We start from the raw sequence: 17,344 nt of genomic DNA on the forward strand, positions 1-17,344 counted from the left end.
AACAGCGCTGGCCAGTCACTGTGACTCTATCCGATCCTGAGGTAACTCCAAGGGGCAAACACTATTTCGACTTGAGGCCAGATCAATGAATGGGTGCTGCTTGAAGAGCTGGTGCAAGGTTTGCATCCTTTTGAATGTGCTACAGTTTACCTTAGTGGACAGGAGTATGCAACCGCTTCATGTCTTCCACAGCTGGTAAAAAGCCTGCAATGGTCCATACAGCAAACCTGTTTTGAGACGAGCCCAGGAAAAGCCTTTCCGGCCAGTGCAGGAAAAGAAATAACAGAGATGGGGGAGTCTGGACACCATCTCAGCAGAGGGAGACAAGCCACTTGTTCTTGCAGCTGCTATTGACTCAAGATTTCGAAAGCTGAAGTTTATGGCAGCTGAAGATAGCACAAGGGTGCAAGGGACAGTTGAAGTCCTTGCTATCAAAGAAGCAAAGGAGGAGACAGGGATACATGGCTGTGACTCAGAACAACAGCAGAAGAAGGTCAATGTTCCAGCGGAAAAATCAGCACTGGATAACCTCCTTCAATCTGACAGACAATCTGAGTGAGGAGGAAGAGGAAACCCAGGAGGACCAGAAGATCCAAAATGGTGAGAAATGAAGTTCAAATGTACTTCTCAGAGCCAGCAATATCCAAAAAGGAAGATGAGGGGTGTTTGCCCACACTATCAAATCTGGCAAGATCTTTTTTGTGCATTCCTGCAACATCCACCCTGTCAGAGCGAATCTTCTCTGCAGCGGGGAATATCTGCTCTCAGAAGAGGGCAAGCCTCACTCGAGACCATGAGGAGATGCTGGCTTTTATCAGTTCGAATAAACTGTGATTGACATGTAGCCTCATGTAGTTGCAACTTGCAGCATATTCTGTAGACCACGGAATGTTGAGCACAAAATGCACTTTTATTTTCTTTTTATTGAGGGAAAACTATTTTTGTTTGTTGTTTTGTTGTTTATTTTTATTGCTGCTGCTACTTTGCCTGTCCTTGGTTTACAGAAAAAATTGACACTTTTTTTCTTTTTATATCAGCAATTTGCCTCTCCTTGGTTTTAAATGGACAATTCAAAAACTTGAATTTTTTATTTATATTTTGTATCAGTTGTAGACAGGAAGATGCAGAGGACAGGAAGAAATTGAATCTCCTGTGGTGACCAGTAACAGGAGCAGCCGAAAGTAGTAGTAGTATCAGTAGTAGCCTAAGGAGCAACAAAGTTTAATAAAATACGTATTTTTGAATGAAGTAGTCATCTTTATTGTCTTTTATTGTTAGTTAGCACATGCCTAAAACAACCTCAAGCTAAATTTAAAAGCTGATGGCTAAGTAAGAGCTATTGTTTTGTGTGATTCATTATCTGACTAGTCGATTAATCAATTTCAATAATCCATGACTAGTCGACTATCAACCTTAGTTGCAGCACTAGTGTTTATGTAATCGAGCTGAGATCAGGTACCTAAAGTGAGAAATCTGTTGCTTATCATAATGCTAGCCAGATTTGTTGGTACTGGAGTAGTAAACATGGTGAAATGATCCCATATGATGTATCAATGAGATGGTTTATGGTATTATTAGTGAATATCATAACCCTATTGATGGCAAGTATGTCCATGACTCATTGCGGAGGGTGATGTCAGCCTACAAATGCAGAGAGGTATGCAGGGAAAGAGCTGAGCGAGGAACGATTCTGGGGGATGAGATGTGGATGCTATATTCCTCTGGGTTAATTGTGTAGACCCCGTAGGCACTAAATAAGGACGGTTAGAATGACTGGCTAAGTGACAAATGGATGTACAAATCACCGAGATCACTTCCCAGTTATTAAAACAATAAAAAAGATCAGCTTTGGCTCCTCTCCACACTTCCTCTGTCATTACACACCAACCGAAGGCTCGCCGCTGAAGTCTAAATTTGACAATAACTCATCTCAGCTTCTTTTAAAAAAAAAATTAAAAAAATTGAAACAGGCTAGAGAGCTAAGCACTAAAAAAACAAGAACAACAACTTTGTGGTGATGTTGATTTTTGACGAGCTGGTTCTGTTGATCATTATAGCCAAATGAGTTTTGATTGATTGTCTGAAGGGGTGGTGTTTGACCTGCAGCTGCAGTGTGAATGGCTGTGGAGAGGTGCTGGTGCATTGTCTGAACAGCCTGCACCTGTGATGGGGAGTTCCTCGCTGACAGGAACAGCAGACAACACACAGCTGTTCACTCATTTGCCTCCTAGTTTTGTTGGAAAGGAGGTTAATGAAGCGGTTTGTGCGATCAGAACTGAGAGATTGTATGAATTTGCACAAAAGAAATTAGTTTGTCGCCGATGGGAAGTAAGCGGAGAGCAACAGTGCTTTCAAAGTTTTTGAAAGTCTGAATGGAAATGAAGGCGAAAAGGAAGAACCGAGATGAATGTTTTATGAATTTGAAGGCGTTTTAATTCCGAAACGTATCAGATCAAGTTTGCAGAGGGTGGGGAAAAAAAAGAAAGCTACCCACAATTCATCAGTTGTTGACAACATAGCTATAAAACAAAACTTGTTGCCAACTTCTGCCAAAAACTGAACTATTTGAAATCTTAAAAGGATTCCTTCACATTAATTTTAACTCACAGTATGGGTTAATTTTCTAACTGAAATAATTTGGTGAGACAAGGTATCAGTTATTAGAAATGCCAGCAATCCTGTCTTTGGAACGACACTTTAATTCATACGTCACGTGAACATGTGATTTATCCTGAGGTATAGTATTTCGTTTCCAAAAGGGAGGATGGAGAGAAAGCACAATGGACACAACTAATTAGTGAGGTCTCTTTCCACAAGGGACATGTTTATATCTTATGTGCCAAATTTTCATCTCGACAGTTACCTCCATATTTGAAGCTGCTATGCACTTGATGTCTTGAAAACGAGTACTTCCCAAACTGATAGGCAAATCTGATATATGATACCATGCTTTTCCATGCACCGTCTCTTAAGGCATGTTAACTTACTCTTGTTTTCATTACTGTAGGAATAGATTTAAGAACTAAGACCATTCTACACGGTTTATGGTCACCTCCACTAACATTAAAATAAATAAGCAGTGCAGAAATAAAACTAGACTGTGACCAAAAGGTTGCTTTGAACAAAATTTCTCAACCTTTTTGTTTTAGGGCGCTCTCATTGACCTTGACAAAATTTGCTCTGAAACCTCAAGTACAAGGCTGATGTGCTAAAGGCAAATTTCTGCAGAAATAATTGCATTTTTATCTAGTTCAATAATTTTCAGTGTTAAACAATTAGCTGACACATTTTTTTTATCAATAAAGCATATCTGATGCATGACCATGTAAAATAAAACCTTTTGTTAAACATTCAGATTTTAAGGATCCTTTGGCACCAAACTTGTACATGATGTATGATAATATAATAATATAATAATATTCAAATATATTTCACTCTTTATGACCACATACACACTATGCCAAATTTGATGAAAATTGCAAAGCAAAACATGACAAAAATATGAGTAATACATTGACAAAAACTTTTTTTTATCCACAAGCGTAATGAGTTCAGCACCAGGCCGCAATGCAAGATGGTGCACCCACACATACACAACATTATTCATGTCTGTGCATACACAAGTGTGTAGTTCTATTATTAGTCAAATAAATAATGAGTTCTATTAACATCATAGGCGCACTGTGTGAAGTCTTGACACTTTGCCAGCTAGCTAACTCTTCTGAGTGGATTTTGCCAAGCAGAAGTGTACATGTCCATAATTACGCACGGGCACACTTTGCATATTTTTGAACATACGGTAGTGGCGAGATAAAGAGGGGTCTGTGTGTGTATGCCCTAAATTGTTGCAGGCCCCAGTGCAGCTGCATTACCTGCATATTTTTTTGATTTTTTAAGATTTCGAGATACTTTATAACCCATCCTAGCTGTGTAGCTAGCAGTAATGGGCAGCTGCTGTGCAGCACCCGGGGACCAACTCCAGTTCATCTTGCCATGCCCCGGTTGAGGGCACAGACAGGAGTATTAACCCTAACATGCATGTCTTTTTTGATGGTGGGGGAAACCAGAGCACCCAGAGAAAACCCACCGCAGACACGGGGAGAACATGCAAACTCCACACAGAGGATGACCTGGGATGGACCCCTAAGGTTGGACAACCCTGGGGTTCGAACCCAGGACCTTCTTGCTGTGAGGCGACAGTGCTAACCCCTGCGCCACCATGCCACCCATATATGGTAGTTTCGCCTCTGCCATGCTCAACATTTCCATTAAATGTGCAAACACACAAGTATGCAATAACATCTGCATCCACTGGCGCATTCAAATAAAATTGTATCTTCTCACAGACACACAAACGCACACTGAGTTTTCACCTTTCTTCACCCCAACACTCCACATCAAATTGTTGCTGGCCAAGTCTGCATATGGAGTCCTTCCAAAAGCAGACAGGTAGAGTAACTGGAAGTACCAAAAAAAACCAAAGCCCACCTGCCCTCATCTGGGCATCCTGCATAGTCGCATCATTATGGGGTGAGTAACCCCGGCAGCCTGTTTATTCATCTAATGTCCTTAATCACCTGCATCTCATTGTGAGGCCTGGACACACCTCTAGTCATTAAAATGATGGATAGCGGCATAAGGGGATGCTTGCCCCTGTTCCAAATTTGTTCCTGTTTAGAAAGGTGCCTATTAAGGAACACCTGGGGGCAGTGAAAGGAGGATGGCAGCTTCAAAAGCACATATATACTGAGAAAGAGGAAGGAAGGCTCAAGTAATTCACTTCGAAAAAGACACTCCTACTGTTTGTATACACAGAAAAATCTGGAAAACCCACCACTACCTTTTAAACTATCAGTGCTTTCCTCCACGAGTGCAGTTTTGTAAATGCCACAAAGGTCAGATGTCAAACCAAATTAGTCACAAATTAGATATGCTGCTTATTAGCAATATTAAGCAGTGGTGTTTTTCTTAAACATGATGACTTTGTCATGGTTTTGAATAGAGGATTAAAATCTGTCTGCAGCTTTGATTTTTTTTTTCCATTACAATTTAAATGTATGTTCTCATCCCAAATCACCTCCGTCCAGTGTGTACTATTAATATCTGTAAATGGGCAAATATCCACCACTGTCACCATAAATCCGTCGGCAGGGGATAACAGTTACTGTAGGATCTCTCATCCGTCTGATGGATTCCAGTGGAGGACTCAAGAGCGCTCTCTCGAGACTCCACAACGTGCGGTGGGCAGCGCTAGTCATTAGCTTGTGAAAACAGGACCTCCATTCCAATTCTATGAGGCACAAAAGGGAGTAGAGATGGGAGGAACCATCTCTCTCTCTCTCTCTCTCTCTCTCTCCACCTCACTGGTGTTTGAATAAGCCAGACAGAGATTGGGTGACATTAAAGGCTCCCACAGGCCAGGTTATTGCGTCTGTGAGAGCAAGCAGTTGGCAGGTTAGATGTAATAAACTGGAACGATTGTATTTCGGTCTCCAATCAGGACACGTACCTGTCTGGAGTCTCTCTATGGCAACAGTCGTCTTTCACTTTTAAAGATATTTTGTATTGCCACATCAGCCGCTATCTGTCCAGCTAGTAAATGATGAGAGAGAGAACTGTATGCGCTGTCTTATGTAACCTTGCTGAAACATTCTTACGCCTAATTGGCAACAATCTAGGCCTGTCAAATTGGCTATAATCCCTTTACCATTGGTTTTAGCTTTTCTTCCTGTGGCTCTGCAAGCCTTTATCGAATGACATGCAATGCTCATATTGTGAATAATGGAGATCGCTAATGGAATTGGCATTGTATAATATATTTGCACAGCTACCGTATATAACAGAAATAGCTTTTCAGCCACTGAGTCACAGATGCAAGAAAATTGATCGTACCCGTTGACAGGGTGCAGGGATTTGAGGTGCATTGTAGCCTTACAGGCGAGTGTGGCTTGAATGGATTTCAAATTAAAATGCGATAGATGTAGTGACATTGAGCATTATGATGGCAGCGCTTTTCCATTATAGCCGTGATAAATGTGTCAGTAAAAGTAACATCCCTTTTACTTTTTTCAATAGTTTCTCGTATATTCACAGGTTTTTATGATCCCTTATCGGTTATATTGCACACACTGTTAAGAGATTAGTGTATAAATCACAAAAAATTAATACTGTTTGTGTTATTTATGAAATACAGCTATTATGTGACGATGTTCAACCTCCATTTTGTGTTCAATTAACCAATATGAGATCCTTATGGTGATGCATAGACAGGATAGACAAGCAGGAGACAAGAAAACAAGCATAGACGAGCAGGAGACAGATGCTAAGATTTTCACTGGGAGTGACGAAGGACGGCATTAGGAACGAGTATATTAGAGGGACAGCTCAAATTGGATAGTTTGGGGCTAAGGCAAGATTGAGATGGCTTGGACATGTGTGGAGGAGAGATGCTGGGTATATTGGGAGAAGGATGCTGAATATGGAGCTGCCAGGGAAGCAGAAAAGAGGAAGGCCACAGAGGTTTATGGATGTGGTGAGGGAAGGATGTGACAGAGGGAGATGCAGAAGACAGGAAGAGGTGGAAACGGATGGTCCGCTGTGGTGACCCCTAATGGGAGCAACTGAAAGTAGATCCTTATGGTGATATTTTTCCCAGACTCTTCAGTTAGGATAACCATGACGGGACAAAAACATGTGTAGTTTCAACTTTTTTATTCATCTTTTTTTTTGTTTATTTTTACTTTTTTTTGCTTTACGAAACAATGTTTGCAGATGTCCTATGAATAAACAACAGCACCCTTTCTCCTTAGAACAGGGGTCTGTCACCCCTCTCTTCCCAAGAAAAGAGACTCTCCTTGTCCAATTACAACCTCTCCAGATTCCCAAAGTGACTCCTTATTCCTGTACGTAACATTCCTTTAAGTGCATTAGTAGACAACGTCACCGGTTGGATTAATGTGCAATAGCTGGATTTATGGTCAATGCGAAAAGATATTTACATTGCAGCTATGACTCACATTAACATTTTTTTGTTCCATCATTTGAGCTAGCGTCAGAACCAGAGAGGAAGACAATCATGACGCAAGGAGTCTCCTTTCAGATACAGCCATCATAAGCAGCCTATAGCTTTTACCTACACCATCATCATCATCACCAGGATTAACTAGACTCTTTTGTCATACCTGTTTTCCTCCGGTAAGACAAAAAGGTTAATAGATAGAATGGTTTAAAATAAAGTTTAGTGATTGTGCTTTTAAAACCAAAGTAAAACAAATAAACATTGACGACAACACGAAACATAACAGTGCATTACAAAAAAAGAAAAGAGAAAAAAAATCCCAAAGTGGCACTTTTTTGGGGGCGACTAAATAATATAGCAATTTACAACATGGATGGAAATGATAAAATAATTATATTTACTGGCATAATAAAATCATAATTCGCAAAATAAAATAAGGAAGACAAAATTTGAGGTACCACAATGGGTGAAACAAAAAGGACATCATGTATACACGTATATTTACAAGACAGTCCACCCCTCTCTGCTTGCAGCTAGTTCCTTACAGTAACGTCAGACTGTACGGGCTCTCCAGAGTTCTCGTCAAGGCAAGCCAGGTCGTGTCAATGTCTGGAGCACGCTTCTACTCCATATTGCATTGGAATAAAACATAAATATTTCGACTGCGTTATCTTGCTTTGAATGCACCGTTCTTTTATCATCTGACGCGTTTTCTATCTTTTTTTTTAAATTTTTTTCTCAAAATGGACATAGAAAATGATAAGTTAGAAAAAAAGCAATTGGTCTGTTTTTCAGATGTAAAGAAACACATGTACAGTATAATGTCAGCCAAAATGATGGTGAAATACTGAGATATTTAAAATGTAAGAGATCAAATGGCGCTCCACTCTTGGAAAATTTAAAAAACAAAACAAAACAAAAAAAATCAGGATAGTTCCTCCTGTTGCTCCTGTCCACTCTTCAGCTTTCCACCATCTGAGGAGAAAAAAACACAATCCAGTTAGTGCTCACTCTTCATAACCTTCAGTTATCTGCAGTAGTCCCCCCCCAAATTGTATATGGCCAATTACTCCTCTCTTCCGAGCCATCCTGGTTGCTGCTCCACCCCCTCTGCTGATCCGGGGAGGGCTGCAGACTACCACATGCTTCCTCTGATACATGTGGAGTCGCCAGCGGCTTCTTTTCACCTGACAGTGAGGAGTTTCGCCAAGGGGACGTAGGGTGTGGGAGGATCACGCTATTCCCCCCAGACCCCCCCCAAACAGGTACCCCGACCGACCAGAGGAGGCACTAGTGCAGCGACCAGGACCCACATCCAGCTTCCCACCTGCAGACATGGCCAATTGTGTCTGTAAGGATGCCCAACCAAGCCGGAAGTAACACGGGGATTCGAACCGACGATCCCCGTGTTGGTAGGCAACGGAATAGACCGCTACGCTACCCGGACGCCCAAATCTGCAATAGTTTTGAGGGATAGCTGGGATACTTGAATGTTATCCATTACCTCTAGCTCTTCTTCTCCTGGTTGGAAGGCCCCTATAGTGTTGTGGCCCGTGTCTGCAAGGTTGCGGCGGCCTCCTGGGCCCCCCTCTCCTCTCCGCCGGCCCCCTGAACCCCGGGAGGACATGGAGCTGGAGGAGCTCGGGTCTCGGGGATTGTTGACTGTGGGGAATTGTGGCCGGCTATAGGGCATAATGTCCTCTGAACCTTGGAGACACCACACAATCGCAGTATATGTTACATATCTGCAGTAGTTATCACTGTAGGCTTGCAATAAGCCCAGAGTCTAATATAATGGGAGTCAATGGCATTGTTCAACAACCGGATTCAGAAATTATTTTATATTGCTTTTTTTCATTGTACCTGGATGCTGGCGTGCTTTGTTGACAGTGCTGCCGTCATGTTTATTTCCCTTCCCTCCGGTCTTCTGCCTCTCCTGAGCCTCCCTACGTTCAGATGAGCTGGTTCTGGTGTCTGAGCCATCTCTGGTCCGATAGCCTCCTGACCCTCCTCTCTTGTCCTTACCCTCACTCGCCTTCGGGGACATCACTCCCCGGCCCTCCAGGGCGGCCTTGGAGGGGTGTGTCGGGGACTTAAGCACCGCTGGAGGTGGAATAGGGGGAGGCGGTAGATCTGAAGGATAAACACAGGAGGTAAGAGAACATTAGCCACCAGGATCAAACACTGTGGTTTTATTGCCTGGTGCTGGGAACTTTAATATGTAGTAACTGTCACTCAGTTGTCTCACACCTGCAAGGTGACACACAAACACAGCTGCAGTGTACACAACCCTCGGTGCGGCGCTATACACACAGCCATAGCAGACGGAAACTATTCTGAACAGAGAGTAAACAGAATGGATGACATTAAACAGGCGGAACCTATGGGAAGACTTATGAGATTTGAGAGATGGAAAGAAAGAAAGACAAAGGAGGGTGAAGGAAGAGAGAGGGAAGAGAGGAGCGTGACGGTCAGCAGCTGGCTCTCTGACCCGCTCCACTTCCCCTGTCAATGAATCAATGCTGCCTGTCCTTGAGCCATTATTCATATGAGGCTGGCCAGGCAGCCGCCCGAGCGCTCACACTCCAAACAGCCACCTAAATAAAACACACAGAGAAAGCCTTGTCTGCTCGCGAAACGCCCTGGATCGATGGCTTTTCATCTTCTAATCAGCTTCCGAGTTAAAAGATGACTTTGTCGGTGGCCAGACCCATAATCCACACAGGATTAGAGAGTTAATAAACACAGCAGCGGCAACACTCGCACCTAGCATCCCAATGTCCACCTTAGACATCTTCAACATTCCTATGACACCACACTAAGGCTTTGGGGTGGAATGAAAGGCTTTATTAACTTTTTACACACTCTGGGCTAAAGGGAGCGAGTGATGGCTTCGCTGTGTCTTGTTGGCTGAATCAGAGCATTTTAATACACTTTCCTGATTATCCTCCACCTCCTTCCACGCCACCTGAATACAAAATGGGCCAGTCAATATCATACAGCAGAGAGGCGTCTGCAGTTTTTTTAATATCTTCTCTGCCTCCTGAGCCCTGCCACGGCCGGAGTCCGATCAATGCCACTGTCTGTAAGATGTAGTTCACCACAGGGAAGGAAAACAGCAGCAGTCAGATTTATGAGGAAATATAGGTGAGGACAGAGCTCAGGCCTGCAGAGTATTTCTGGGCTAGCTCAAGTGGGTACGGTGAAGGTGCTGATGGCTAACCAGGGAGGGTGGCTGTGGCTGATTCTCCTTAAAGGATTCATAACGGAAGAGACAGGACAGGGCTAATCCCATAGAGAAAGTAGACAAAGGCATTAGAGCTGTATATAAATCATATTGCGGGAATATAACCTGGGCACTTCCACTGAGCAAACGGGAGCAAAATGAGTAGGTCACAGGAGGGTAAGGGAGAGATGGGGGGGGGGGTTCCATGCCAGGTCACTTGTCCCACCGCCTTTTTAGTTCATTCTTAACTGCTAGTATTTATGTGTGTTTAAGGCATTGCTGGAGAAGTGATTAAAGGGAGGAGGGGAGACAGATATACAATCATAGAAATGCACAAGACAATGAATACATAAGATGACACACTGTGTGTGTGGGTGCTATTGTGTTTAATATGGTTTTTCTATCTTCCTTTAAAATTCTTTTAAATCACCTTGCTTCACACATCACTTCAGCTTCACTCTTTCAACCCTGGACCGCAGACAAGTGTGTGTGTGTGTGCACGCATGCGTGCGTGCGTGCGCGCCTGGGGAGTTGGGGTGGGGGCACAGGAGGGAGGGATGGGGGCAATAACCTCCAAATGAAAAACAATCCATTCAGATCAAATGCAATCAGCAGGAGGACCGATAGACAGACAGAGCTGCAGCGCTGTCAGTCTGCCCCCTCACTCAGCAAACAAAGACAGAGGAGAGTGGAAGAGGAGAGGAGGAGGCCGGATGAGAGAGTGGAGAGGGCTGGAGAGATATCTTCAAAGGGAGGGGCAGTGGCGGATGGGGGGGGGGGGATCGGGATGGAGGGATGATGGCAAGAGGAGGAGGGTAGAGGACAGGCGTGTTGGCGGCAGGGTGGGGGGGGAATGAATTTTCTGCTGTGATATAGCTGGTCTGGCTCCCAGTGAGCTGGATATTAAATCTCCCTGTCAAGTGCTTCCAACACACAAGGACACCTGACACTAAGCGGGGGGGGGGGGGGGGGCTTGGGGATAGCACATACACAAGAGGATGGGTGTACACACACACACACACACACACACACACACACACACGGCTAAACTGCAAAGGTTTAAAAAACCAAAGAAAAACTGCATTTTCACTTGTATACATGAAAATGTATGATGTTGGTAAAAGTTCACATTTTCTTTAAGTTAACAAGGTTGAGCCCTTTGCGTCTGCATGCTTACGTTCCTCTATTTAGACCCTCGCTGGTTTATGCTGAGCGCCTGCTGAATAGAGGAAGACACTTATCAACATGTGTCACAGCACCTGGATCAGTTTCATTAGCGGCTTGAGCGGCGCGATATCCTTGTGTCAGCAGAGCCCAGTTGGGCCAAACTCCTTCTGAGACGCTTTCAACCCTTCTCATAGCTATCATACTCCTGGCCCTAAGCCCACTGCAAGCAAGCCTGCTCTGTTCAGCGCCACCTCAGATTTGGAGTGAGGCAACATCTACACTAATTTAAACACACATGTGGGATGTTTAATAAACCTCTGGCTTAGCATGCAAACACACATGCCAAGTAATTTGTAGACAGTGCACCATAGTACTGTATAGTGCACCATTCCTTTCCAAGCTCATAAGGTCAGCCAAAAAGAAGAGTCATGAACAGAAACTGGCACGCAATACTACTAGTCTCTCTCATGATGATGAATTCATAAAATACTTAATGTTTTACAGTGATGTTGATGGCAGAGGACAGCAAATTATATATGCCTAACATCTTGCCTGACTAGGAAAAACTTCATCAAAGTTTAGATTAAGTTCATATTTAGATTTGGTTTTCTGATGGTCTGAATATATATGTGAGGGATAGAAGTGTTTGACTAGAAAATTAGTGAAAGCAAAACTGTCTTTTTGTCAATATATTCCTTCCCCACTGTTGTACTGAGGCTGTAGTGAGGCCACTGTGCCGGCAAGGAGTCATGTGCATGATTATTGTTTGTGTTTTCCTTAGTGTTGGAGCTGAAATCAGGACTTTAAATTCCCACAGAAACACCACAACAACTAAAGCAAGTGATGCATCTCCTCCACTGACCATAATATGAATTCAGATATTTTTATTTTGTTGTCTGATCAAGAAAGACAAAGGCCTGATTGCTGTGATTTCAGTGCATGCTGCAGGATCAGTTCAGGGTTTAATAACGGTGCTGTAGGATATCCGCTCTGTATCAAAGGTGGGTCCCTAGAGAAAGATGTACCACTTTGTACTTTTTTTGCTCTTCAAATGGATAGCGAGTGGTGCGTCTTTCCCTGGGGAGCATCTTTGACCGTATCGCATTTGGCATTGCTGGATGCGACATGAATGTAAAACCAGTCATTGGATACCGACTACATTAAGCCCCTCCCACCGGCGTGATCGGGCTGCATTCAGCACGGTTATCAAATGAGCCCATTAATCCAGAAATAAGCACAGTTCAGAACCATTCCGCACCAAATTGTGCACAAGTAGAAATGCCATAGGAATTGCTTCTTTCCGTACTCAGAATTGTTCAACCCTGCTGTGGAAAAGCACCAACAGTCTTTGTTGTTAAACATCTGTTACTGTAAAAGTGTTGTACCATCGTTGTATGCATCGCGTCGCTGGCTCACTGGTTGGCCGACAGGATGCTGTTTCTGCTTCTTGGGAGGCCTTCTCTGTACAACTGCTGTGCTCATGTTACTGTCTGTAGACACGGGACTGCTGGGACGGTGGCTTGATGGTGTCATTTGGTATTTTCGTGCTGAAAAACAGATAAGGAAACACATTTCTTAAAATGTTTTCAGCCCTCAAAATTTTTGAGCAGAGATTACGCAGCGCAGATTGTCACTGACCAGGTCGTGTCTAGCAGTTATACACATTCAACATTACCTGAGGCGCCACCCAATTCCTGTCCCGGCGTGTTGGGATACTTGGCAACTTTGAGCCCTGTGTATTCTGCAGCTGCGGCAACGGCTTGGGCAAAGTCAGCATCTGTGAAGAAGGATCCGTCTGACGAGCTGACGGCGCTGGACCTCCCCGATGAGACGTTATCCTCCTCAGAGGCTGAGCCCCAGCCATTGATCATGGAGCCTGTAACGGAGCTCTCCAGGTCACCCATGCTGGATGCAGGTGTCTGCTCAAGGCCCCGCAGTAGCAGCCTCCGTGGGTGCATCTGGGGATGATGGGGGTGCTGGTGAGGGTGGGTGTGGTGGTGGTGCACCTTGGCCACCTCTGCGTCTGTGTCGTCACCCTCCTCTTCCTCTAACATCTCCTCCTCTTCCTCCTCCATGCCATCTGTGTCTAGGGCCAGCGGGCTGGAGATGTAGCCATACATATGTGAGGGAGACATGGGCCTTTGGGAGGGTGGGGGGCTCACAGCATGGCGTCTGCAAAAAAGAAAAAGAAAAGTGGAATACAGAATACCTGGTATCACAGTCACAACACTTCTAAATCATTGAAATATTTGTAATGTGATAAAATGCTTCTCTGTGATACTTCTGTTGTGATGGTTTGCTCATATAGATGAGATAGCGGAAGGAGATTAAGGATAAAGTTTAGAGCGATTCAACCCTTATTTACTTTTATTTTATTTTATTTTTAATCATGGTAGCACTTTACAATAAGGCACACATTATAAAGTGTAGAAAATGTTACTAGATATTTTATTAATAGATGGTAATCATTTATTAATATGTTATAAATCAGTAACTAGATGTTACACCACATTAATAATGGGTTTTTTTTTGGTTGCCAGGTTGGTAGCCCTGGTGGGGAAAGTTTCCATATACATTCTCTTGGAAACCACATGATTAGACAAAAATAACAATCATTGTCTTACAGCCTCACTCACCACTATTAACCTTAACCCTAAACTCAACCACTGTAACTCCAGTTGCTGTCACTACTGTGCGAAAATTGACTTTTGTGTATGTATCCATCGCACAACATTTTCAAGTCATGTAATTTTTCGCCACTCGCTGAGAACATGAATGGGCAGTCCTTGCCTGTCACATGGTTTCCGAGATAACACCGACAGAGACGCTCTCATCTTGATAAAATAAGGCTTCTGACCTGGCAACCCAAAAAAGTCTTTTCATGAATGCAGTATAACTGATTTATAATTGATCAGCCATTGATAAAGTAATAAGTAACCCCGTATAAACCCTTTATTACGTATGTCTTATTGCAAAGTATCACCAATTTCATTTATTGGGGAGAGCCCCGATGTGAGGGGGATACAGAGGTGCTGTATTTTCCCTGACATGGCACAGCAGGCTGTCCAAATATCTCAACAAACATATAGGACACCAGGAGTGTGTCCTGCACCTGCGGTCGTGGCTGTCTGGTGGTTCCTGGAGCATGGGCTGCATTTCCTCTTGTGGTGAGGGGGTGAGGGTGGCTGTGGACTGGTGACTGTAGGAGACTGCAGCAGGGGAGGATGCCGCGCCTCGGACAGGGGGAGTGGGCCCCCTCTCCATCTCCTCCTCTTCCAGTTCGTCTGGCTGCAGGTACATGCGGGAGGGGGGCACGGGGCACTGCATGTCTGGGTCATAGCTGTCAGCACAGAGAAACAAGCCCCATTACCCTCCTGTTACTCTCTGGATGCATGAACGGTGCAATTGTACAATGAAAACAGGAAAACATGAATGAAATATTCATGATGTCCTTCTGTCAAGATCTGACATGCACCTGACATTAACACATAGAGAAATTTAGGAAAAATATTTGCAGTGAATGAAAGGAACAAGATGCATGTCAGAATTTGTATGAAAAAAGTGTGTGTGTGTGTGTGTATTTGTAGCTTGTTTGGATGTGTCCCCACCTTTCATCCATTGATAGAGAGTACTCCTCTGTGTTCCGACATGGGGGTGGATTTGCAGGCGGAGGAGGCAGAAGGTCGGCCCAGTTCATTGTACTCTGTTTGGGTAGTTTGGGGGTGCGCACTCCTTTCTTCTGACCCTGACTCCCTGTTTAAAAAAAAAAAGAAAAAAAAAAAGACCTTCAGTTACTAGACACAAACGGCAAGGTAAATAACCAGGAAATCAAAATAGATTGAGATAATCTAACAGGACTAAAGGTTGGCACATTAAAATGAATGATCATTTTCCCCAAGTGGTAGCACTGAGGCTAATGGAGCCCTGTCTTTCTGCAGGCACCGAAAACACTAACAAATACCTCTCAATCTGTATTTAATGGCGAGGAAACCATCCAAAATATTTGGGGTTTCTTTTATTTCAACAATACAAACCCATGCCAAAAGTAAAGGTAACAGAGAAAAAGAAAGCGAAAACGCACAAGAGGCCAATTAATTCTAAAGCATTAGAATTACAAGCCAATGAGCTGTGAGGTGCGGGGAGCATTAAAGTCTCCTTTCTAATGACTTGAACCTCACATGCAATATCAGAATGGATCCCTGGCATTAAGGTGGCAGTGTTGCATGCCGTCTGCAGTGCTTTTTCATTTGTCCTTGTCCACAGAAAGACACTGAGACGCTGATGAAATTAAGCTTCTCCATGCCAGAATTAAAGTGATTCCAATTAATGGATGGAGAGGAAACCAAGCAAGGACAAACTGACAAATAAGGTAGTCAGAAAGAGGTTGCACGCAAGAGAAAGATAAATGCTGTAAGAGGTATACAAAACAGTACACTTTGTCTTATGTGCTTTTAAATGTCTCCGGGATGACAGTGTCACTATGAAGAAACAAGCACAGACAAATGCCTGGCATGTCTCTCGGGCCTTTGTTCAGATGCATCCTTGTTGGTTTTCTCTCCTTTTTTTTTTTAATTCACCAATTTTCCCCCTTTCTGAAGGCATCTCCCTCTCAATTTCTCTTCAGGATCGACTTGTATGGGAATTAATCAAATTACCATTTTAAAGCATCACGCATTATTAGTGTCTCAAAGTGATTTATTGCTTTTGAGAAAAGCCAAGATTCTGAAATCGAGCTTGGGGAAGTGAATGCTGTTAAGTGGTTCACCGCAGTAATAAACCGGAGAAACGATTTAGTAATTAAGCGAAGGAAAAGGAACAACACAAATAAGCAACTTGACAATAAAGCACAAAATTAAATTAAAAATGTTCTTTTTTTTTGAAACGCATATCTGTTTGGTAACCTCCAATCACTCTTCTTCCCCCTGTAGTCCTTCAGCCGGCCATGCCCACCCCCTCTCCACCCACCATCTCTTACCGGAGGTGCTGCTGCTGCCTCGGTCGGAGCTGTTGTAGGAGCCCCCAGTGTGGCTGTCATGGGCATGGTTGTAGGGGATTGTGGCTGGCATTGGGTTGTCACCTCCTCTGTAGCGGTCTGATGGGGTGAAATCAAGTTGTTAGCATGACTAGCATCACCCTGGGTAGAAAGCTCTAGAAAGGTTTAAAGCAAAGGATACACTTGGGCGTATTTCTCAAAGGAGTGAGGGATGAAGGCGGGAAGAGAATTTAGAAATCTGCCGTATGTGTCTACAAGTTTAACTAACAGTTTAAAACTACTTCATATTTGCAATGTGAAGTCGCTCTTCGGAGTTGACCCTTCACCAAACAGATGTGGAATGAATTTTTTTTCAAGGCAAGGAACATGCAGATCATGCTTTGTAATTTATGGGCGAGCAGAAATGAAAGGACATGCAATGTCTCTACATTTATCTTGGTCACACGCAAAAAATGTGGACACTCGAAACTGCCGCGGCAGATGTGGCGCCTTTGAGCAGGGAATAACAAAGAGTGGACAGATCTATTCAAAGAGTGTGAAATCCACCAGTAATCTCTGAATTTTTGCTTTAGATATCCGACACCAGAGATAAACCCTCACACTTAAAGTACAGTCCAGATAAAGCTCAAAGATGGGGTACAACTAAATTTCCTGGGCTAAAATTCTGACAAAGGTCCCCACGTAGTTCAGGCAGAGAATGTACAGTATATGATGAAACAGAGAGCGAAATGTAGTTACATGAGTCCCGCACAGACAAAAGCAGACAGAAAGAGAGATTAATGAGGCCTATATTGACGCAACTGAAAGATGGAAAGATGGAACCAAGGAAAACAGGAATGTTCTTCAGTAAAGGCGTCCACAACAAGGCTGAAAGATATGGGAGAGAGGAGGGGAAATGGAGAGGAAAATCGCAGTGGAAGATGAGGGCTTTGAGGTGTAC

The 17,344-nt window shown here is 43.6% G+C and overlaps 1 protein-coding gene across 1 annotated transcript in view; it reads right to left on the minus strand.

The window, feature by feature from the left end:
- Nucleotides 1-7,875: 7,875 nt before the first annotated feature.
- robo1 (roundabout, axon guidance receptor, homolog 1 (Drosophila)) overlaps nucleotides 7,876-17,344 on the minus strand; it is a 168,296-nt gene continuing 158,827 nt past the window's right edge. The window contains exons 22-29 of the mRNA XM_056284091.1: nucleotides 16,387-16,503; nucleotides 15,020-15,164; nucleotides 14,524-14,751; nucleotides 13,087-13,583; nucleotides 12,797-12,958; nucleotides 8,882-9,151; nucleotides 8,523-8,725; nucleotides 7,876-7,993 (exon numbers count right to left, since the gene is read on the minus strand). Coding sequence (XP_056140066.1) covers nucleotides 7,979-7,993; nucleotides 8,523-8,725; nucleotides 8,882-9,151; nucleotides 12,797-12,958; nucleotides 13,087-13,583; nucleotides 14,524-14,751; nucleotides 15,020-15,164; nucleotides 16,387-16,503 — 1,637 coding nt within the window. The 3' untranslated portion in view covers nucleotides 7,876-7,978. The remainder of the gene's footprint in view (nucleotides 7,994-8,522; nucleotides 8,726-8,881; nucleotides 9,152-12,796; nucleotides 12,959-13,086; nucleotides 13,584-14,523; nucleotides 14,752-15,019; nucleotides 15,165-16,386; nucleotides 16,504-17,344) is intronic.

Source organism: Lampris incognitus, chromosome 7 (genome assembly GCF_029633865.1).
Source record: "Lampris incognitus isolate fLamInc1 chromosome 7, fLamInc1.hap2, whole genome shotgun sequence".
NCBI classification, from domain to species: domain Eukaryota; kingdom Metazoa; phylum Chordata; class Actinopteri; order Lampriformes; family Lampridae; genus Lampris; species Lampris incognitus.